At 31.1% G+C, this 16,948-nt stretch overlaps 3 protein-coding genes, 1 long non-coding RNA gene and 1 other non-coding gene across 8 annotated transcripts in view; 3 read left to right on the forward strand and 2 right to left on the reverse strand.

Annotated features, from left to right (window-relative positions):
- LOC138183786 (uncharacterized) overlaps positions 1 to 11,516 on the forward strand; it is a 96,838-nt gene extending 85,322 nt beyond the window's left edge. For all 3 annotated transcript variants that reach the window (XM_069121187.1, XM_069121167.1, XM_069121177.1), the window contains exons 12-18: positions 1,918 to 2,072; positions 2,779 to 2,966; positions 4,146 to 4,248; positions 4,358 to 4,519; positions 6,219 to 6,451; positions 7,992 to 8,203; positions 9,262 to 11,516. In XM_069121187.1, the coding sequence (XP_068977288.1) occupies positions 1,918 to 2,072; positions 2,779 to 2,966; positions 4,146 to 4,248; positions 4,358 to 4,519; positions 6,219 to 6,451; positions 7,992 to 8,203; positions 9,262 to 9,416 (1,208 nt within the window). In that variant the 3' untranslated portion in view covers positions 9,417 to 11,516. The remainder of the gene's footprint in view (positions 1 to 1,917; positions 2,073 to 2,778; positions 2,967 to 4,145; positions 4,249 to 4,357; positions 4,520 to 6,218; positions 6,452 to 7,991; positions 8,204 to 9,261) is intronic.
- Positions 3,792 to 6,223, reverse strand: LOC138184232 (uncharacterized). Its single transcript, XR_011174293.1, has 2 exons — positions 4,729 to 6,223; positions 3,792 to 4,694 (listed from the first exon to the last, which is right to left on the reverse strand). It is a non-coding gene; the product is annotated as an uncharacterized LOC138184232 (long non-coding RNA).
- LOC138184146 (leucine-rich melanocyte differentiation-associated protein) lies at positions 11,459 to 16,631 on the reverse strand. Its single transcript, XM_069121846.1, has 4 exons — positions 16,453 to 16,631; positions 16,128 to 16,355; positions 12,454 to 12,832; positions 11,459 to 11,876 (listed from the first exon to the last, which is right to left on the reverse strand). Exons 1-4 carry the CDS (start codon positions 16,510 to 16,512, stop codon positions 11,797 to 11,799), a joined length of 747 nt encoding a protein of 248 aa, XP_068977947.1. The 5' UTR covers positions 16,513 to 16,631; the 3' UTR covers positions 11,459 to 11,796.
- Positions 16,153 to 16,948, forward strand: part of Cad96Ca (tyrosine kinase receptor Cad96Ca) — a 76,867-nt gene continuing 76,071 nt past the window's right edge. For both annotated transcript variants that reach the window (XM_069121491.1, XM_069121508.1), the window contains exon 1: positions 16,153 to 16,254. The gene's annotated coding sequence lies outside the window, so the exon portion shown is untranslated. The remainder of the gene's footprint in view (positions 16,255 to 16,948) is intronic.
- TRNAP-AGG (transfer RNA proline (anticodon AGG)) lies at positions 16,637 to 16,708 on the forward strand. Its single transcript has one exon. It is a non-coding gene; the product is annotated as a tRNA-Pro (tRNA).

Raw genomic sequence — 16,948 nt, forward strand, 5'->3', positions numbered from 1 at the left:
GAAATTTTGGTAGCAAATCGTTTCATCTATCAAGCCATTCATTCTGTCCACTTTTGTATTTTGAACTTTCCCATACTTATCTAATTATCATTAACCCCATCGTACTTGCCATAGAAACTGTACTCCAAACCTTTGTATAACAATAGAATTCAACGATCTGAGCAATCGTGTCTTTCGTAGGAAATTTTCAAATATATTTTAATTTTGTTCCTTATCGTAATTCCATGGAGGCGGAACCTTGAACGTGAAAGCCCCTACACATTCAGTACGGAAAACAGGAAGTAAAAATCAGTTTTATCGTAGTGCTCGTTCCCCTCGCTACATTATCAGAAACGACCATGGACATAAACGAACTCGTTAGTATCGAGAATGTTTCGCTTCTGTTTGCATTTCGTTCCACCATTTCGCGTAAATTGCCCAAGGGTTGATCGCGAAATTGCGCGAGAAATTACACAAAATTACTTGCACATAACTATAGCAATGAACGAAAACGAATACGAGTGGCATTTAACGAAGTTCGACACCGAAAACGATCCTAATGCACATCTCTAATTGTTCACCGGCTAACGATATTCTACTTCATTAGAATTTTCGAGAAAATAGGAAGAACGATCGAAACGTACGAGGCAGGTTTTCATGAAACACTGCCTCGTGGCAAAGGATCTCCTCCGTTGGAAGTTATCGAAGTGAAACGAGCGAACTTCCGGCAGATTCTCCAAGCAAAAGAAAGTGTTGCAAGCAACGAGTTGCTCGTGGAGAAGTTTCCGACGTGTCTGAAGGGCGCAGAACGAGAAAATCGCGCGTGAAAATGACAAAGGCTACTGGTTATACCACTTTCAACGTGCCAAATCGGTCCTGGACAGTGAGGGATCTAGCGCGACGTATCACTTCCAATTTATTCTTTAACTGTTGTGGTGCATCTTGTTATCCTAAATGTAGAAATCACGTCGAAGAAGAATTATCAAATGAGAAGATTTTACAAAATGAAGATTTGGAAAGAAAAAAGGATCTGATGGAGATGAAACGAATGGCATCGGATGATTCATTGACAAAGAATGAAATTCCAGCAAACGTCGATGGTAATCGTGCGTTAATACAGCAAAGTAATTACAGACCGAGAGAATTGGAGGAAGGTGCATTAACGATTAATTCTATAAGTTCCGAAGATAGAACTTATACACGGAACAGTCCTTCGTTCGGCATAAAACGCAGTTTAACGATACTTTCTAAAACTAGTAAAAAGAATGATTCTGACGAGAGGAAGGAGTTTGAAAGCGACAGTGAATCTTCCTTCCCAGAAATATTTTCAAAAAATACGATTAGAAAATCGGACGAACGGAGGAATTTATCTTCGTATTCTGAGTTGTTTCCCAAGTGTCGAATACGAAAAACAGGCCAGCAGAAGAGCTGCGATAACAGTTCTGAAGATGGAATAAGTCAGTTTCATCGTGTTGTAATTTTCTAATAATTTGCTTAGTTTTTTATTACATTCATTTCTTGTTCTCGGCTTAAAGGTGTACATTTTTAAATATGTAAAATATTGCAATCATTAAACTTTGTACTTTTAACAGAGATACATAATTTCTTGTTTTTATTAAAATAATTTAAATCTCTGCGAAGAAATTATTTTGTAGTAAATTGTAGATTCTTTCGTGCAAGATAAGATACAAATAACAAATATATTATTTTCTAAAAGTAGCGAAACAAATTATTGTGATTTTCATAGAAACACTTATATTTCGTGAATTTTATATTTTTCTTGTAGATTGCATTCTTCTATCGAGTGGAAACATAAATATCGTTCAAATACACGCGAAATTTGAAACGAAAACGAAAAACCGTTTAGAAAGATGAAAACGGTCGGCTTATTAATTAATGACGTGTCTAATTATATTATTCGTATATTTTATGTTACAGATGATGGAAGTAGTTTGTCAGAAGCATGTAGTACTCCAATCATCGGTGCAGGATCGCGAGCAGGCTCTAGTCACACAGTGATCGATGTAGATGACATGGATTCCGGGCTACATTCTGGACACCTTGCAACCCGTGCATCTTTGTCGAGTCTTGGAGTAAGTAGCAGATTTAAACCAGCTTTAAATCTAATGTGTTATTGGAATACTAAATGTTGAATCAGAGGCGAACATATCTTATATTTGATTACAAATACGACAAAAATATTTAAAAATAAAATTTTGTTTTATTTAAACTGATTTTATTTTTGTTTGAAAAATTTTCTGGAATGTCTGAAATATCAAATTTTCCTGGTTCTGCATATTTATGACTAAGACGTCTAAATGCGTTCTATTATGACGTAAAAATGTTTTTCACTGATTAACTTGTCCAAGTAGTTTGATAAAACTCTTTGTTTCTTTTAATTGTACATTGCAAAATATCTATAAAAGAAAAGAAAAGAAACGATCTACAACTAAAAGTAATTGGTTTGAAGGATTTTAAATTTGTCTTTAATATTATAAAATAACATGTAGATAATAAAGAAACACGTATAGAAGAAATACCTTCTTAATATAGATGCACATAAGCATAAATAAAAATTATCATCTATGAAGAAACCATACTGTAACGATTTCCAAATTTGAGTTTCTTAAAGACGAAAACCTCTCTGAGAGAGGCTGTTAAAGGAAAAAGAGTTATTAGAAAGAAGAAAACTTCCAATTCACTGTTATCCGCAATCCCTTTTGGTATATTTGTCGATTACAAATTATCTTGCGTTGTTGGAGTATGAATATACATAAATACTTAATATATATTTTTCAGGCACGTTCAGATTCTATGGCGTCGGTTTATAGCGGTGCTGGTGAAGGACGGTGCTGTCGCTCGGTTGTCGTCACAGGAGAAGTCGAATTCGCTTTGCAATACGATTATAAGCACCTAACATTCGAGGTGCACGTAACAAAATGCAAAAATCTAGCTCCTGTTGACGTAAAACGCAAACGATCCGATCCGTAAGTAACGCATGACTCATGAAAGAAAAATCATTTGTCAGATTAATACTACCGATTACATGTCTCGCCCAATATAATTAATCACTATATAATATATATAATTAAAAAACTAATTATCCTCTTGCTTATGAATAGTTATAGCCAAATTGTAGGAGTTTTCAACACGTTAGTACATTTCTTTTCTTACAGACGTAGTATATCAGACAACGAAAACTACTCTACAATATACTATATGCACAACAGATTGAAATTTTTACAAATTTATCATAAAAATTAGAAATTTCTTTAATCGTATTCCTTGGTAACAAAACATCATAAGAAAAATATCAGAATATCGTAAGAAGTTGGAATGTTTAGAAGAAACTGTATAATAGGATCGATATTTCAAATTTATTTATAATTCTTTGCGTTCTTTTTACAAATATTCCTATTTTAGTATCGGCGAAAAGACAATAATTACAAAAGCATATTTTTCAAAAATCAAGAGAAAACAAGATTCATAATTAAATTGTAATAATTTGAAATATGTAGTGTTATTATACAGAGTGTTAAAAATATTTGGGTGATATTTATAAACAGTAATTCTAGATATCAAAATAACGAAGAAAATTTCTCTACCAAATTATGTCTTAGATTGAGATGTACTTGTCAAATTATAAACAATTTAATTTTGCATTAAAAATATCTATACACATGTCATCCGTTTTATACCATTATACACATTTCACTGCCTTGATGTCTAAATGCCACCTATAAATATCACCTACATATTTTTTAATATTTTTATTATTTCAAAGAAGCATAAATTCGTAATATATTTTATACTGTAATATGTAGAGTATAGTCACAATAATGTATGTTGTAAAAGCAAAAGCAGTTTCTTCTATACAATGGAAATTAAAAAGTTTCAATCAAACACAAATTATAAAACATGACCTATAATTTATTATAGTGGTTAATGCGTCTCTAGACAATCAATTTAAAAGAAAAGCAATGTAAATATTTTAGAAACATATTTCCAAAATTTTATTAAATTTATATCTCTATTGCTATAAAAATGATCTTTCAACGAACATATTAATTTAAATACAAGCGATCCTAATATACACTTTATGTACATCGAAAACCAACAATTTCCTATAAAATTACATTCTTCTTTGATATAATCCACTTCAACAGATATGTGAAAGTATACTTATTGCCGGACAAGTCGAAGAGCGGCAAACGGAAAACTAAGGTGAAGAAACACACGTTGAATCCCGAGTTTAACGAAACATTGAAGGTAAGCTTTTTCATTTGAGACCAGTCTTGAGCACAAATGTTTTGCCTGTTGCTCCGTTGTTCCTGCATGAAAGTTAGAGCTTGGATGGTTCGTCACCACGACATTTCAGTTCCATATGAGTCTGAGCGGCCTAGAAACCAGAACCCTGTGGCTGACAGTTTGGCATTCAGACATGTTTGGACGCAACGATTTCCTTGGCGAGGTTCGAATGCCCCTGGAGAACAAGATCTTCGACGATCCCACACCGAAATGGTATCCGCTTCAGGAACGAGTAAGTTTACGACAGCTTGTCTAGCACAAGTACGTTACTAAGCATAAATGTACGAAATGTTTTATTATTGCTGGAAGAAATACAAGGCGACTAACGAGAAATCTATTAGTATTAAATATCGATATGTTTAGACTTTAGGGATAGGGGAGATGAAAAAAAAAGACGAATAAAATAGCTGACTATTATTTTAAGATATTAGTTTCTTGTACGTATAATAGTAAATCGTGAAATGCATTTAGCTTAAATCATCTAATATCTATTGTAAATTAAAAACATTAACTATTTATGCTTCTCCTCTATGTCTCATAGTAAATAGAAAAATCAATTTTAATAATAATTAATAAATATTTACTAATTGCATATTTCTTAAAAGAATTTTTTATTTCTAGTAAGTAACTAAATAAAGATAATATTTCCCAATTTCCCAAAATTTGTTGACAATCTTAGCCTACTTTAATTTCGTTTTCGTAGTTCTATCTTGAACTACTATTGCAGCTTTTATTCCACTAATAGAAACAAAACTCATCTTCCATTTAAGATTTATTAATTAGTCGAATTTTTTGATTCGCATTGTATCTCTTTTTCAGTAATTTTTCACAATGCGCACAATTTTACACAATACAGATCATTCTAGATATAAAAGCGCGGCGAGAATGGGCCGGGGAAAGTAAGTCTTCGTACTGACTCAATTATTCTCCAGTATGTAATTAGAGCCTCTTTTTATTTGTTTTTATTTGCGTTAATAAAGCTAATTGACACACTTCGCGGTAAGAATGCAATATTGCACGAGTTATTATACTACCTGGCAAATTATTCGTATTCGGCTATTCGTTTACATGCAGAAAATTCAAATTCGAACAATAGCATGAAGGAAGAAAGCATTTCTATGGAAATACGTGATATTCTTGCAAACTAACTTCTAACTACACAATTTTATGATGTATTTGCATGTGCAAGAACTAGAATCTTTGCTAGAAACCTCCAATTTTTATCACTATACGGTATTACAGCATATAATTTTTTTATCGAATAATTAGTATTAAAGTTTGCATATTTACTTTAATTAGTCATTCACTTCTTTTTAATTATTCGTGTCTTAAAGTAAGAAGAATTATCCTCAAAATTTGAGAATACTTGAGGTATTACTATTATTAAAATCTACTTAAGACATATTGCTTGCTTTATTTTATTATCGCCTTGATCTTTAATTACTCCATAATCATTACTTATCGTACGAGAGACAATAAAACATACAGAGCATTATTCCTGTGTTTATGTTTCCCTTGTCTTTCATACGATAAGTTTTACAAAATTAAAGCTAAAATATCTTTTATACTGATCGTTCTTAAATACAAGAGTCTTAATACTTTTTTATTGAGAGTAAACAAACACATCGATCGAAGTATATCAGAATATCTGATCCCGTATAAAAATATGTCGATAAACTTGAGAGCTTAGAAACGAAAATCACGAATCAGACGTCGTTCCGAGTCAATTAATTTTGTCTTGGTGCATTTTTTTCTATCGGTAAAATAAGCGAAACATTCCCTACAAAACAATACATATAGAAGTATTACACAAAAGAATTGCATCGTTCCTCCTGTCAAAATTTCTTGATACGATTCGAATGATTTTAAACAATAAAAATATGTTTCTCAATAATTATGTATTCAATACTCATTGTAATTATAAATTTTAGACAGAGCCATTCGACGATCCTGTTGCATACAAAGGTGAGGTAATCGTCGGTCTAAAGTTCGTACCACCAGATCCTACACAACTAGAACGAGATCGAGAAATAGGAACAGATCGTAGTGCTTCTAAATCGAAGAAGAATTGGAGTCGCGGTGCATTACACGTGCTTGTAAAGGAAGCAAGAAATTTACAAACCAGAGCAAAGAATTCAGGAACATGTGATCCGTTTTGTAAAAGGTATACCATAATTATTAGCGAAATATCAATGTACAGTTTACTTCTAATTTCATTTAAACACTTAATTTCATCTAATTTTGAAAAAGGATAGTAAAGAACTAAAAAGAACTTCAACTATATATTTCTCTAAACTAGATATATTTCTATAAACTAGAAGGTATATATAGTATCTTGATTTTTATAACTTACAATTTCAAGCTCTTAAATATATTTATTCCTACATTAAATTTTCTTTCTATGGTTTATACATATAAACTTTTTATTTCTATATTATAAACGTCATTAACAGTAAGTAAATATTTCCAATATTTCAAAAAGTATACAAAAAAATAGCTTCAAACCTCTAATGATAATGCATATGTCGGAGATGAAAGGACATCGGAGCCTTCCCTTTGGAACTCCGGGAAAATCCCTTAACACCGTAATCTAGATTCTATCATAGGCGTAATTAAACTATTGTCGTCAATCGATCCGGTTGTATTTGTTCGAGATTTGTGATAATGAGCTTGGGCTTGAGGCGCCAATCAATCGCCGAACGTAGCCGCGGTCACAGGATGAACGCTTTGTCTGGCAGAGGCATGGAGTAATTCTATAGCTCTCCTTAAAAAGGAAATAGTTGTAACACTCGACAGTAAACATTCCAACGGTCTCTGTTCCGTAGCTTGCTACTTGCAGACCCTATTCTTCAAGTAAGATGACTGCCAGATGTCGATGCGTTTCCACAGTACACGTGCAGCTTTCCCTCGAGGGCGGCTAGCATCTTTTTCTAACCACCGATATGAAGATTGACCAATTAGCAGCAATGCCAATTTCCCTTACTTTCTGAACGAAGGCTATCCTCGACGAATCCGATGATCTCGTGTCCCTAGATACACCCCATTGTAGTTTTCCTCTGTGGCATCATCGGGACGGGAAAGTCATTCTCTCTCGCGATCTCATCGATTAAAGGATAACGTCTTTACGACTAGTGATTATTTCACATTTTACCAACAAAGAGTCAGACCTAAATTTTGTGAGCACGTTCATCTATCATCCCGTTGTCTGCGGATTCGTTATTGAACCTAGGATCATTGTCGTTAGCTCCTCGAGTATCTAATTACCACGGTTACTTGTCAAATTCTGTAATAATCGTATTTGCACTGGTCAATGTCTTCTCTATCGCATAACGACAATGTGTAATCCAAACGAAGATTCGTTTCACGCCCCTAACCCTAATTTTAAATTCCAACCTACTCCGACACATATATATATTATTAAAAAATGTATCAAAAGGAACGAAACAAATTAATATTTTTTAATAAAATAAATGACAATTATGAATTACAATCCACAATTAATTTTGTTTATATACGTCAATAATTTCCCTAAGTTTTGATAGTCATCACCTGGCAGTAAAAATTCATATAAATTCATCAAAGTTAATAAATAATGATATTCTGTTGACCAAAAATCAGTAAATTCGCCTATCTTTACAAAAAGTCGTGTAACGTATTTAAGGCAGGAAAAGCTACATGTTCATTATTATCATAAATACTTTCAGTTATTTATTACCTGACAAGGGACGTTCAGGGAAACAAAAGACTGGAGTAGTTCGCAGATCTGGTGGTTCACCAGTATGGGGTCATACTTTCATTTATAAAGACGTTAGTCTACAAGAACTAGCAGAACGTGGACTGGAATTGACAGTCTGGGACCATGATCGTATTGCTAGCAACGAATTTCTAGGCGGAGTTCGATTCAACCTTGGCACAGGTACATATCACCACAGCTCAAAGTACTCTTATACTTTACGTTTTACTATAATTTTAGTATTTAAGAAACTTATTATATAATTTATTAGAAATTATTTGGATGCTATCTTAAAAATTAGTGTTTTTTGATCCTCATAATATAATATAATAATATAATAATTAGTTATTCACCCCTTTTTCGAGAATATAATGGAATAATACACATTTCATTTATAAAACTTCAAGATAATCAATATTAAAAATTATATTCATGACATGCGGCTTTGATTGAAAAGATTTTTTCATGTAACAATTTTTAAGTAATTTATGATGTTAGACGAATCACCCTATATAGATTCTACTGAAGATTTTTATTTTATATATCTTTCTATAGCGTAATGAAAACGATCATAAATTATTATGATTCATATATTATGACTCATATGTACATTATGTCATGCTATGAGAAGCATATTAATCTTCCATCTCTTTTTTCTATTTAAAATGTAATTTTCAACACTATGACTTTTTTTATAAACGAAACACACAATTTGCATTCTGAACACATTTCAATTTTTAACATGTTTTAAAATCTACATACATGTATACTAAAGTTAGTTATTACAGTTAATACACAATAATCATTGATATAAGACAAATATAATATTTCATGTTCATATCTAATATTCCAAAATTGATTATTAATACATATTATACATATTATACAATATACATATATTATTACTAATACTATATTTTAAGATATTAAAAAAGCATACAAAATACCGCAACATTTCTCTTATGATTTTTATACAGACTTCTTATACAAATTTTATAAGGGATCATATAAAGAATTTGCAGTATTAGATTATCAGGACTTTACACTATTAAATAAATCGTAGTTAAATAAAAAGTATTTATTAAATAAATCGATCCCACGTACTTGTGAGAACCAACAATATTTAAAATATATCTTATTCTTCATTAATGCGAATATAACACCGCATGATTATACATGTAAATTTTTCAATTTGAATAGTCATAATTTGATATATTAAAGAAATTAATTAATCTTTCCAGGAAAACACTACGGAAAACCAGTTGATTGGATGGATGCAACCGGTCGAGAGCTGTCGCTTTGGCAGAGCATGCTTGAAAGGCCTAACTTCTGGGTCGAGGGAGCCGTGACCTTGAGGCCAAACCTGCATAATCACGGGAAAAACAGCAACTCCTAAGCATGTCGTGCCCTCTTAGTGATTTCTTTTGTACTTAAGTGACATGTTCGTTCGCGGACCTTATGGGTCTCCATCTCAAGGAAGCTCGAAACGCTTCGGCCTAGTTAAACTTAAATATATACGTATCATGTATATACGTGGTAGTGCAAACACACTACACATCGATTAGTTTCAAAACAACTTTCGAAAAAAAAAAAAGAAAAAGAAAAAATAATCAGTGCCTTTAAGGCCAATGCGGACGCGTTGCATTCTCTTTACAGTGCACAGTCTATAATTTAGACTCTAAATTCTGCGGGACACAATACCACATGTGGCCGTCAAGAGGTACTAGCTCTGGACATATGCAAACAAGTTCCGAGTAATCTAATCTTGGTTCTAAAATTAGTACTTACCACTACTCCAGTCTAATTTGTAAATGTTCGTAGCTGCGCGATAATTAGAATTTCACTTCGCAGTTTTCGTTTGCTTTTGATATGTTACTTTGTAGGTATTGTTTCGAACTATGTTTTTCTTTTGTTTAGATTGCTGTAGATATGAAAGATCATACTTTATACAATTTTCTTCGAGTAATTTTTCTTTGTACCACTGTATCCTTCTTGTACGTTTTCGTTACTTTCGTTTCCTTTTTTGTTTAGTCGCTTTCATTACCTTTCTTCGTTATCACCTGTCACTTTTTAATCTCCCATTTTGTTTTTGTAATATCCATTCTTACAATGTAAAACAAATTCTAGCCAGGTGGTCAACATCGATATATCGGCGTGCAAAATTCGTGCAATATTGTGAAAAGGCGTGTCTCGTTCTTCTCTTCGAATAAGAACTTTTTTGATGATAGCGGAATAAAATTTTTTAATCGCGGCCATCCGTCCAATCGCGAGGCGTGATGACTATTGAATATTTATCATACATGAGTATCCTTCGTGGCCAAGCATATTATCGAAAGTAGGAAATAAAACTTGAGTAAGTAAGGCCTCGTTCCAAACGTGCACATTCTTAGGAAATGGTTCGTCGATCGCAGCAATAGAATGAAATTTTAATAATTCTATCCTTCAGCGAACGAAAAGAAAAAATACAAACGATATATATATTTTATAAAGTATATTTTACTTGACATTAATTGAAGAATAAAAAGTTTTAGCGTTTGGAACGTGGCTTGCGTTGTAGACACTTTCCTTTCTTGGAGAGAAAGATGCTTCCAGTGTATACAATACTTGAAACGATTTCTCACGCTGAGCATTGCCAGACCCATGGAACGGTGTATTTAAGGAATTAAATATGACCGGTTCCCATTCTATAGAAATATATGTAATCATATAAATGTTATATTTATACAGTCACGTACGATTACACAATATACAATAAGCCATGGGGCTTTTGATCAGTTGTTCGGCAACAGATGAAAATCTTAAATAGAATAAAAAAAAAATCAGTGTTTCAAAAAAAAAGAAGCGTATGCCAATAGAGAACGCTTATGATAATACGAAACATGTAAGAAACACTAGACCGCGTATACTTCCTTTTAATACTAATTGTATCCGGAATGAACCGAAAGGCTGACGTAATCGTACTTAATTAATTATTACAATGCCGAGTTTCCGGTTTATTGCATATAGGCAATTATAGAGCGTAACATGGATCGTTTAAGTACCTATCCGTAAGGTTCTTCCTAAATACAGGGTTAACAATTGAGACTATTTTAAACTGCCTTTGACGTAAGTTCTCTTCCTAAACACGTGTCAAGGAACCGAGTATGAAAATTTGTCAATATGTCTATAAAAACGAGGGTGTCAGCTGGATGAGCTGTATTTGTTCGCTGTTTGTCAGAAAAAAAACCCGATTTGTTGCGCATAGAAAGTATTGTTGCAAGACTATGTTGTGTACGTTTAAGGACCAATAATATTAAATTATGATAATAAAGTCAATGAGCAGGAAGAAAGAACCGAAGTGTTGGAATTCATGACACGTGCACGTTTTCTGTTTCCGTTCGAGACTGTGTCACGTAACACTCGGATCGAATCGTTCGATCAATTAGAAAGGAACAGAGATACTAATTTGGACATTTATTTATACCAGTGTACATGATAATAAAATTTTGTATGTTTACTCATGGTGAATTTATATTTTATTCGATGTGTATATATATATATATTTGTTTATTTATATAAAAAATTAACATTTAGCAGATAAATGCGTACAAACGCGATTTCAGGCACGTAGATGAGATTTTTTGGTAATAAAGAAGAAAAAATATCGAGAAGGTAAAAAAATTGTGCATCATTTCATTCAGTACGTTTCTATGAGCCTGATCGCTGTTTTTATCATTGATTGGAAAAAACGATCATAACTTACATTCAAAAGTTAGTTTGACTTACTAAATGGGAATTCAAAGATCGTTATTTGAAATAAACCGATTTCCTTCCGAATTTTTTCCTGAGTAACGGTATTTACACTTTCCAAATGCTCCTGAAACAAAAATATTCTTATTGAAACAAGTTTGCAGAAATATTTTAATTTACTCTTAGATAACGTAAATAGACTGGAACTTAATTAATGATACTGCATCTAACATTTCATAAAAGAAACTAGGTATTTAAAAGATACTGTTTTATCGGAGAATTAAAACTGAAATTGAAATAAAAATTAAAATTGAAGTATAAATGATAGATAAAGTAAATATTTTACTTATAAAATACTCTAAATATAATTTTGTTTATACAATTTTACGCACATACATTATATACACTTTAGACTTGATTTCCTAATCAGCATTTTCATGACACGTTGCTTTACTAATAATAGGAGTACGTTCAAACACTTACTTACTTGACATTTAACAGGATAAATACATTTATCTCTAGTGTTAAGATTAGACCAGTTCCACGCATTGTTAGTTTTTATATAATAAATATTTTACTCCATTTCTTTCTTGAGTGAATCATTTCTTAATGAAATATCACTACATATTGAACTTCATTGGAATAATTCTCTTACAGAAGGAAATGCTTAAAAAATAATAAAATATACCATATAAAAATCGTACCTTTGTGATCAAGAGGATCGCGAATTGACCTTGGCAAAGGCGTATAATGAACATTGAAGAAGATATCGTCGAACTCTTCCATCGGATTCGGAAAGAATTTCGGTGACAATTCTGGGGCCAATTTCACAGTCCTTGAGAATTTTCCTCTTCTTTCGGCATCATTTCGTTCATGTCGCGTTACAGTGCGTGAATCAAGAAAGCGAAGAGTCGAAGGTAATACGTATATCGCGTACAGCCTGTAACGATTATAATCCTCGTCGTCGGTTGATGTTGGGTTAGTCAACTGATCGGGACATCCTGGATTGCCAAGCAGGCTTACATACACCACATTTGGACAACATTCCTGTATCCTTCTCAACGTATGGTCTATGTCTGTTATCTACAAAATTTTTCACAATAATCAAACCAAATCGTATGATGATAGAAATGTGAAGTTTCAGTACTCAAATAAATTGGATACAAAAGATAAGTACATATAATTAAAAGGTTGTACAGGAACGTAAAATATTTGATTAATATATGTCTTATAGACATCAGAATATAAATATTCAAATAAACAATATTACAGATAACATTTATATTTTAATAATATCTTAGATGGAATGCAAGTTGCATGAACGAAATGCGGAAAATACGCACAAATAGGTTTAGCAATATTTAATTTAACGTTTAATGACGATCGAAATAAATCGTATAATTAGTTTAGTAAAAAATTTTCAATATTCATGTAGAATTACATTCTATCTAATTTAATATTTAATTTATATTTAAATGAGGTACCATATAGTATAAAATTAATTAAATCCTATAAACATATAAGTACATTTTAAATACTCAGATATTGTAATACATAATACATTTTATTAATATATATGTCATAATTTTATAAATTAAGACTTCAGTTTATTTTATAAAAACTAAACTTATTGTTATTATTTCAAGAATACTTATTTATTATTCGTTAAATTAAAATCCACAAAATTCAATTTATATGATTTTAAATGAACATTGAAATTATTATAATATTTTATAAATTAAGTAAATTTGCAAATAATATTCAAAATGTATTGTTAAACATCTAAATGTTAAATATTTCAACATCAAAATTAAAAATATAAATATTAAAAATTTTGTTATTTAGAACATAGCACGATATATTGCAATTTGTAATTTAAAATACGGAATTTTGTTTAATAGAATTTTGTATACATTACACATAATTATGTAATATATATAATATAATAATAATATATATAATAATAAATATAATACATATTTTTTTATATATTAGCTTTATATGTACATGTATAAAGTCATAGTTTCTTCAAATATTATACTTGGCAATTATTATTGCTTGCGATACGACTGTATCGTGTAGTAGCACAGTAGCGAAATATATCACACAATAAATACATATACTGAAAATTCACAACTCGCATTATTTATAGCTGTAACAGGATAGTATAGTTATCAAATTAATTTGTAGCTCTTTTATTTATATCTGTTTATCTATACTATCCTAATAAAGAAACAGTGCAGCGTTTATTTGTCTGCACTGAGTAGGCTCAGAAACTACTGCACCGGTTTTTACGAATTTTATTCTGTTGCCTCCTTACATTCCTTCTTGTAACTTAACTTTTTCGGAGTGTTATAGACTACGTAATATTGCAATGTCTTATCAGTGGGCTGGGAAATAAAAACATGCATCTAACTTTCGTGCAGAAATCGGCTGGCGTAACACGGCCAGCATACGTTTCGTGTGGGTGATGTGGTTCACGATGTTTCGTCAAGTGACGGAAGTACTGTAACTATATACGCGATAGTATCAGCCGTTTTGCAACTATTTAATGAAGCACAGCGCATTCTGTGTGTGATACGCATGCACAGTACAAAATGTGCTGCATTTTACGACCAGAGACCTTTCCACGTTGATTTTACTTTTAGTATAATAATTTTTTATTTTATACACATAAGTTTGCTTAAGGTATATTAAGCCATGAGCATAAGTTGGAAACCAAGTAGTGATTATAATTTTATATTTTATGAAGTAATATTTTGTATATATATAGATATATACAATAATGAACAATCAATAAACATGTAATTAACTAAATATAATTAACTAAACAGATTTAAACTCGCTATTTTGAAATAATAACGGATAAACAAATATGTCCGACTCTAAATACAAAATAAATGCTAAATACGAATAGTAAATGTTTTTAATTAATTGGCCAATTTATATAAAATACTACTGTTGCTGACGAAAATATGTTAATATGCGTCCTGATTACATCACCGCAACTTATTCACAAGGTGAATGGCATAAGTGTCATCGAACTAAACATTCTCGATGACATAAGATACCAAAAGTAATATCATCGATACACATCCGGAATTTTAATCAGGGTGAATCAGTTACAAGCTATTCCTTTAAGAGTTTCCTGATCGAAGTGAGTACAGTTAATTCAACGAAGAACGCAAACATTTTATTTTACCTTTATCTTTTGCATATTTTCGGAAAACGGACGAGATATTCTTAAGAATCTGCATACATTCGGAAATTTGTTCCAAACCGTTACTCAATACATAAGTAAATACAATTTATTTGAATATTAGCACATATTTAAATAAATAATTAATTGATTTGTTAAAGTACATAAATCATATTGCGTTTCATTAGAAAAATAAGCGTTTCTTTCAAGCGCTATATATTTTGAACTTTTCCTGTAATTTCCGTAGAAATATTTTCAATACATATCAATAAAACTACAAAGTATTTAATAAATTAGGCAAAATAAATTCTCAGGTTTCATTCAGAACTGTTATCTTTTTGTTAAAAAAAATATAATTCACACTGGAAATGAAAAGTAAGATAATATTAAAAAGAAGTTCATCCTGTAATTAAGCATCGAATTGACCACATATAATATTACTATAAATAGAAATTTATTAACATTTGAACGCGCTGAAAGATAAATCTGTTGTCATACATGATAACGAACACGTCACAACATTATGCTAAAATCTATTGAAATGTATTTCATGAATGTTTCGAAATAAAATTTTAGTGAAATAAATAAGAAATTTGCCAATAGATAAAATATCACGAATTATACATAAAACATTTTATACGTAATTTATTGTAAACGACGATGCTCGAAAATAGAATAACATAATTAAGATTATTAAGTACATGATACAATATGTTGTCAATACTTTAAAATTTGAAAAAAGTAGTTTTTACATTAACTACTCTCTAACGTCTTTCTATATTCAATGTTTTAAGTCTTGTTAATAATAAGCATTTTTTTATAACGGATAACAATTTGTTCTTTCAGCAATTCTATGAGATTTAAAGAACATTAATTAACGTTTATTATTTACCATTCATAAAAATTACGTAGATACTTTTGCTAACTATGTACTTAAGTATGTAAGTACATACTTACTTACAAGATAACATAGAACGCCATGCATATAAATAACTGACTAACCTGACTAAAAAACTAGAATAGAATATTATATTTAAAAGATCACTGAAAAATCATTAAATCTATAATTCTCACAACATACAATCGTCAAGTAACTCGTGTTTATACCATAAGTGACAACTTTAATATAACAAAATATTGTCTCTAACACAAAAAGTAGCAAAAACAAATAAAACAAACCTTGTTATTATTTACACTGAGTGTGGTCAAACTTGGTATACAAGGTAACGTCTTTAGGTCCCGCAGTTTATTATTGTCGAGTATCAATTCCTGTAGTCTGCAGAAGTGTTTAACAGAGCTGATAGAGGTTAGTTCATTATATGACAAATCTAAACTCGTACAATCATTACCAACGACACCCACTAATCCTCCGGGTATCTTTTCTGCTCGTTGTCCCGTATACCAAACCTAGATAATTGAAACGACGTGTAAGAGTTTGTATATGGAACAAAGTTCACTAAAAGAACACTTCAATTGTCTGTTAATAATAATATACGTTAATTACCCGCCCACGTCGTACTGTCAATGCACTCCTATTAAAATCTTGTTGGCTCCGTTCCGCCATCTTGCACGTAAAGTACTATATGATGAGAAATTATCATTAAACAATAAGAATGACAATACTTTGAATTGACAGTGGAGTCGCCATTACGAAAGATATTTCTACCAATGAGTACAATATACAACACGGCTCGTTGGTCTAGGGGTATGATTCTCGCTTAGGGTGCGAGAGGTCCCGGGTTCAAATCCCGGACGAGCCCGGTGGTTATTTTTTTTTAATCATTTTAATTATATTTCATTATTCATAATACATAGCTTCTCACGATATACATAATATAATTTTATTAAAAGTAGATTATCGTTTTTAGTATAACAAATAAATAGTAAACAAAAAGACACAGGCAATATAGATAATACATAATTTATATTTCTATATGCATATATTCTTTTTCGTATAAATTTTACATAAATAATTATTATATTTATTATTATATATTATT

Source organism: Bombus flavifrons, chromosome 1 (genome assembly GCF_040668555.2).
Source record: "Bombus flavifrons isolate JBK064 chromosome 1, iyBomFlav1_principal, whole genome shotgun sequence".
NCBI classification, from domain to species: Eukaryota; Metazoa; Arthropoda; class Insecta; order Hymenoptera; family Apidae; genus Bombus; species Bombus flavifrons.

Bases quoted from the DNA above. Each gene is read 5' to 3' on its own strand.
- LOC138184146 (XM_069121846.1), bottom strand. From the start codon at position 16,512: ATGGCGGAACGGAGCCAACAAGATTTTAATAGGAGTGCATTGACAGTA. The intron at 16,356-16,452 runs GTAATTAACGTA...TCAATTATCTAG, and splicing joins TGACAGTACGACGTGGGCGG to GTTTGGTATACGGGACAACG. The intron at 11,877-12,453 runs GTACGATTTTTA...TTTTTGTTTCAG, and splicing joins CGATCCTCTTGATCACAAAG to GAGCATTTGGAAAGTGTAAA.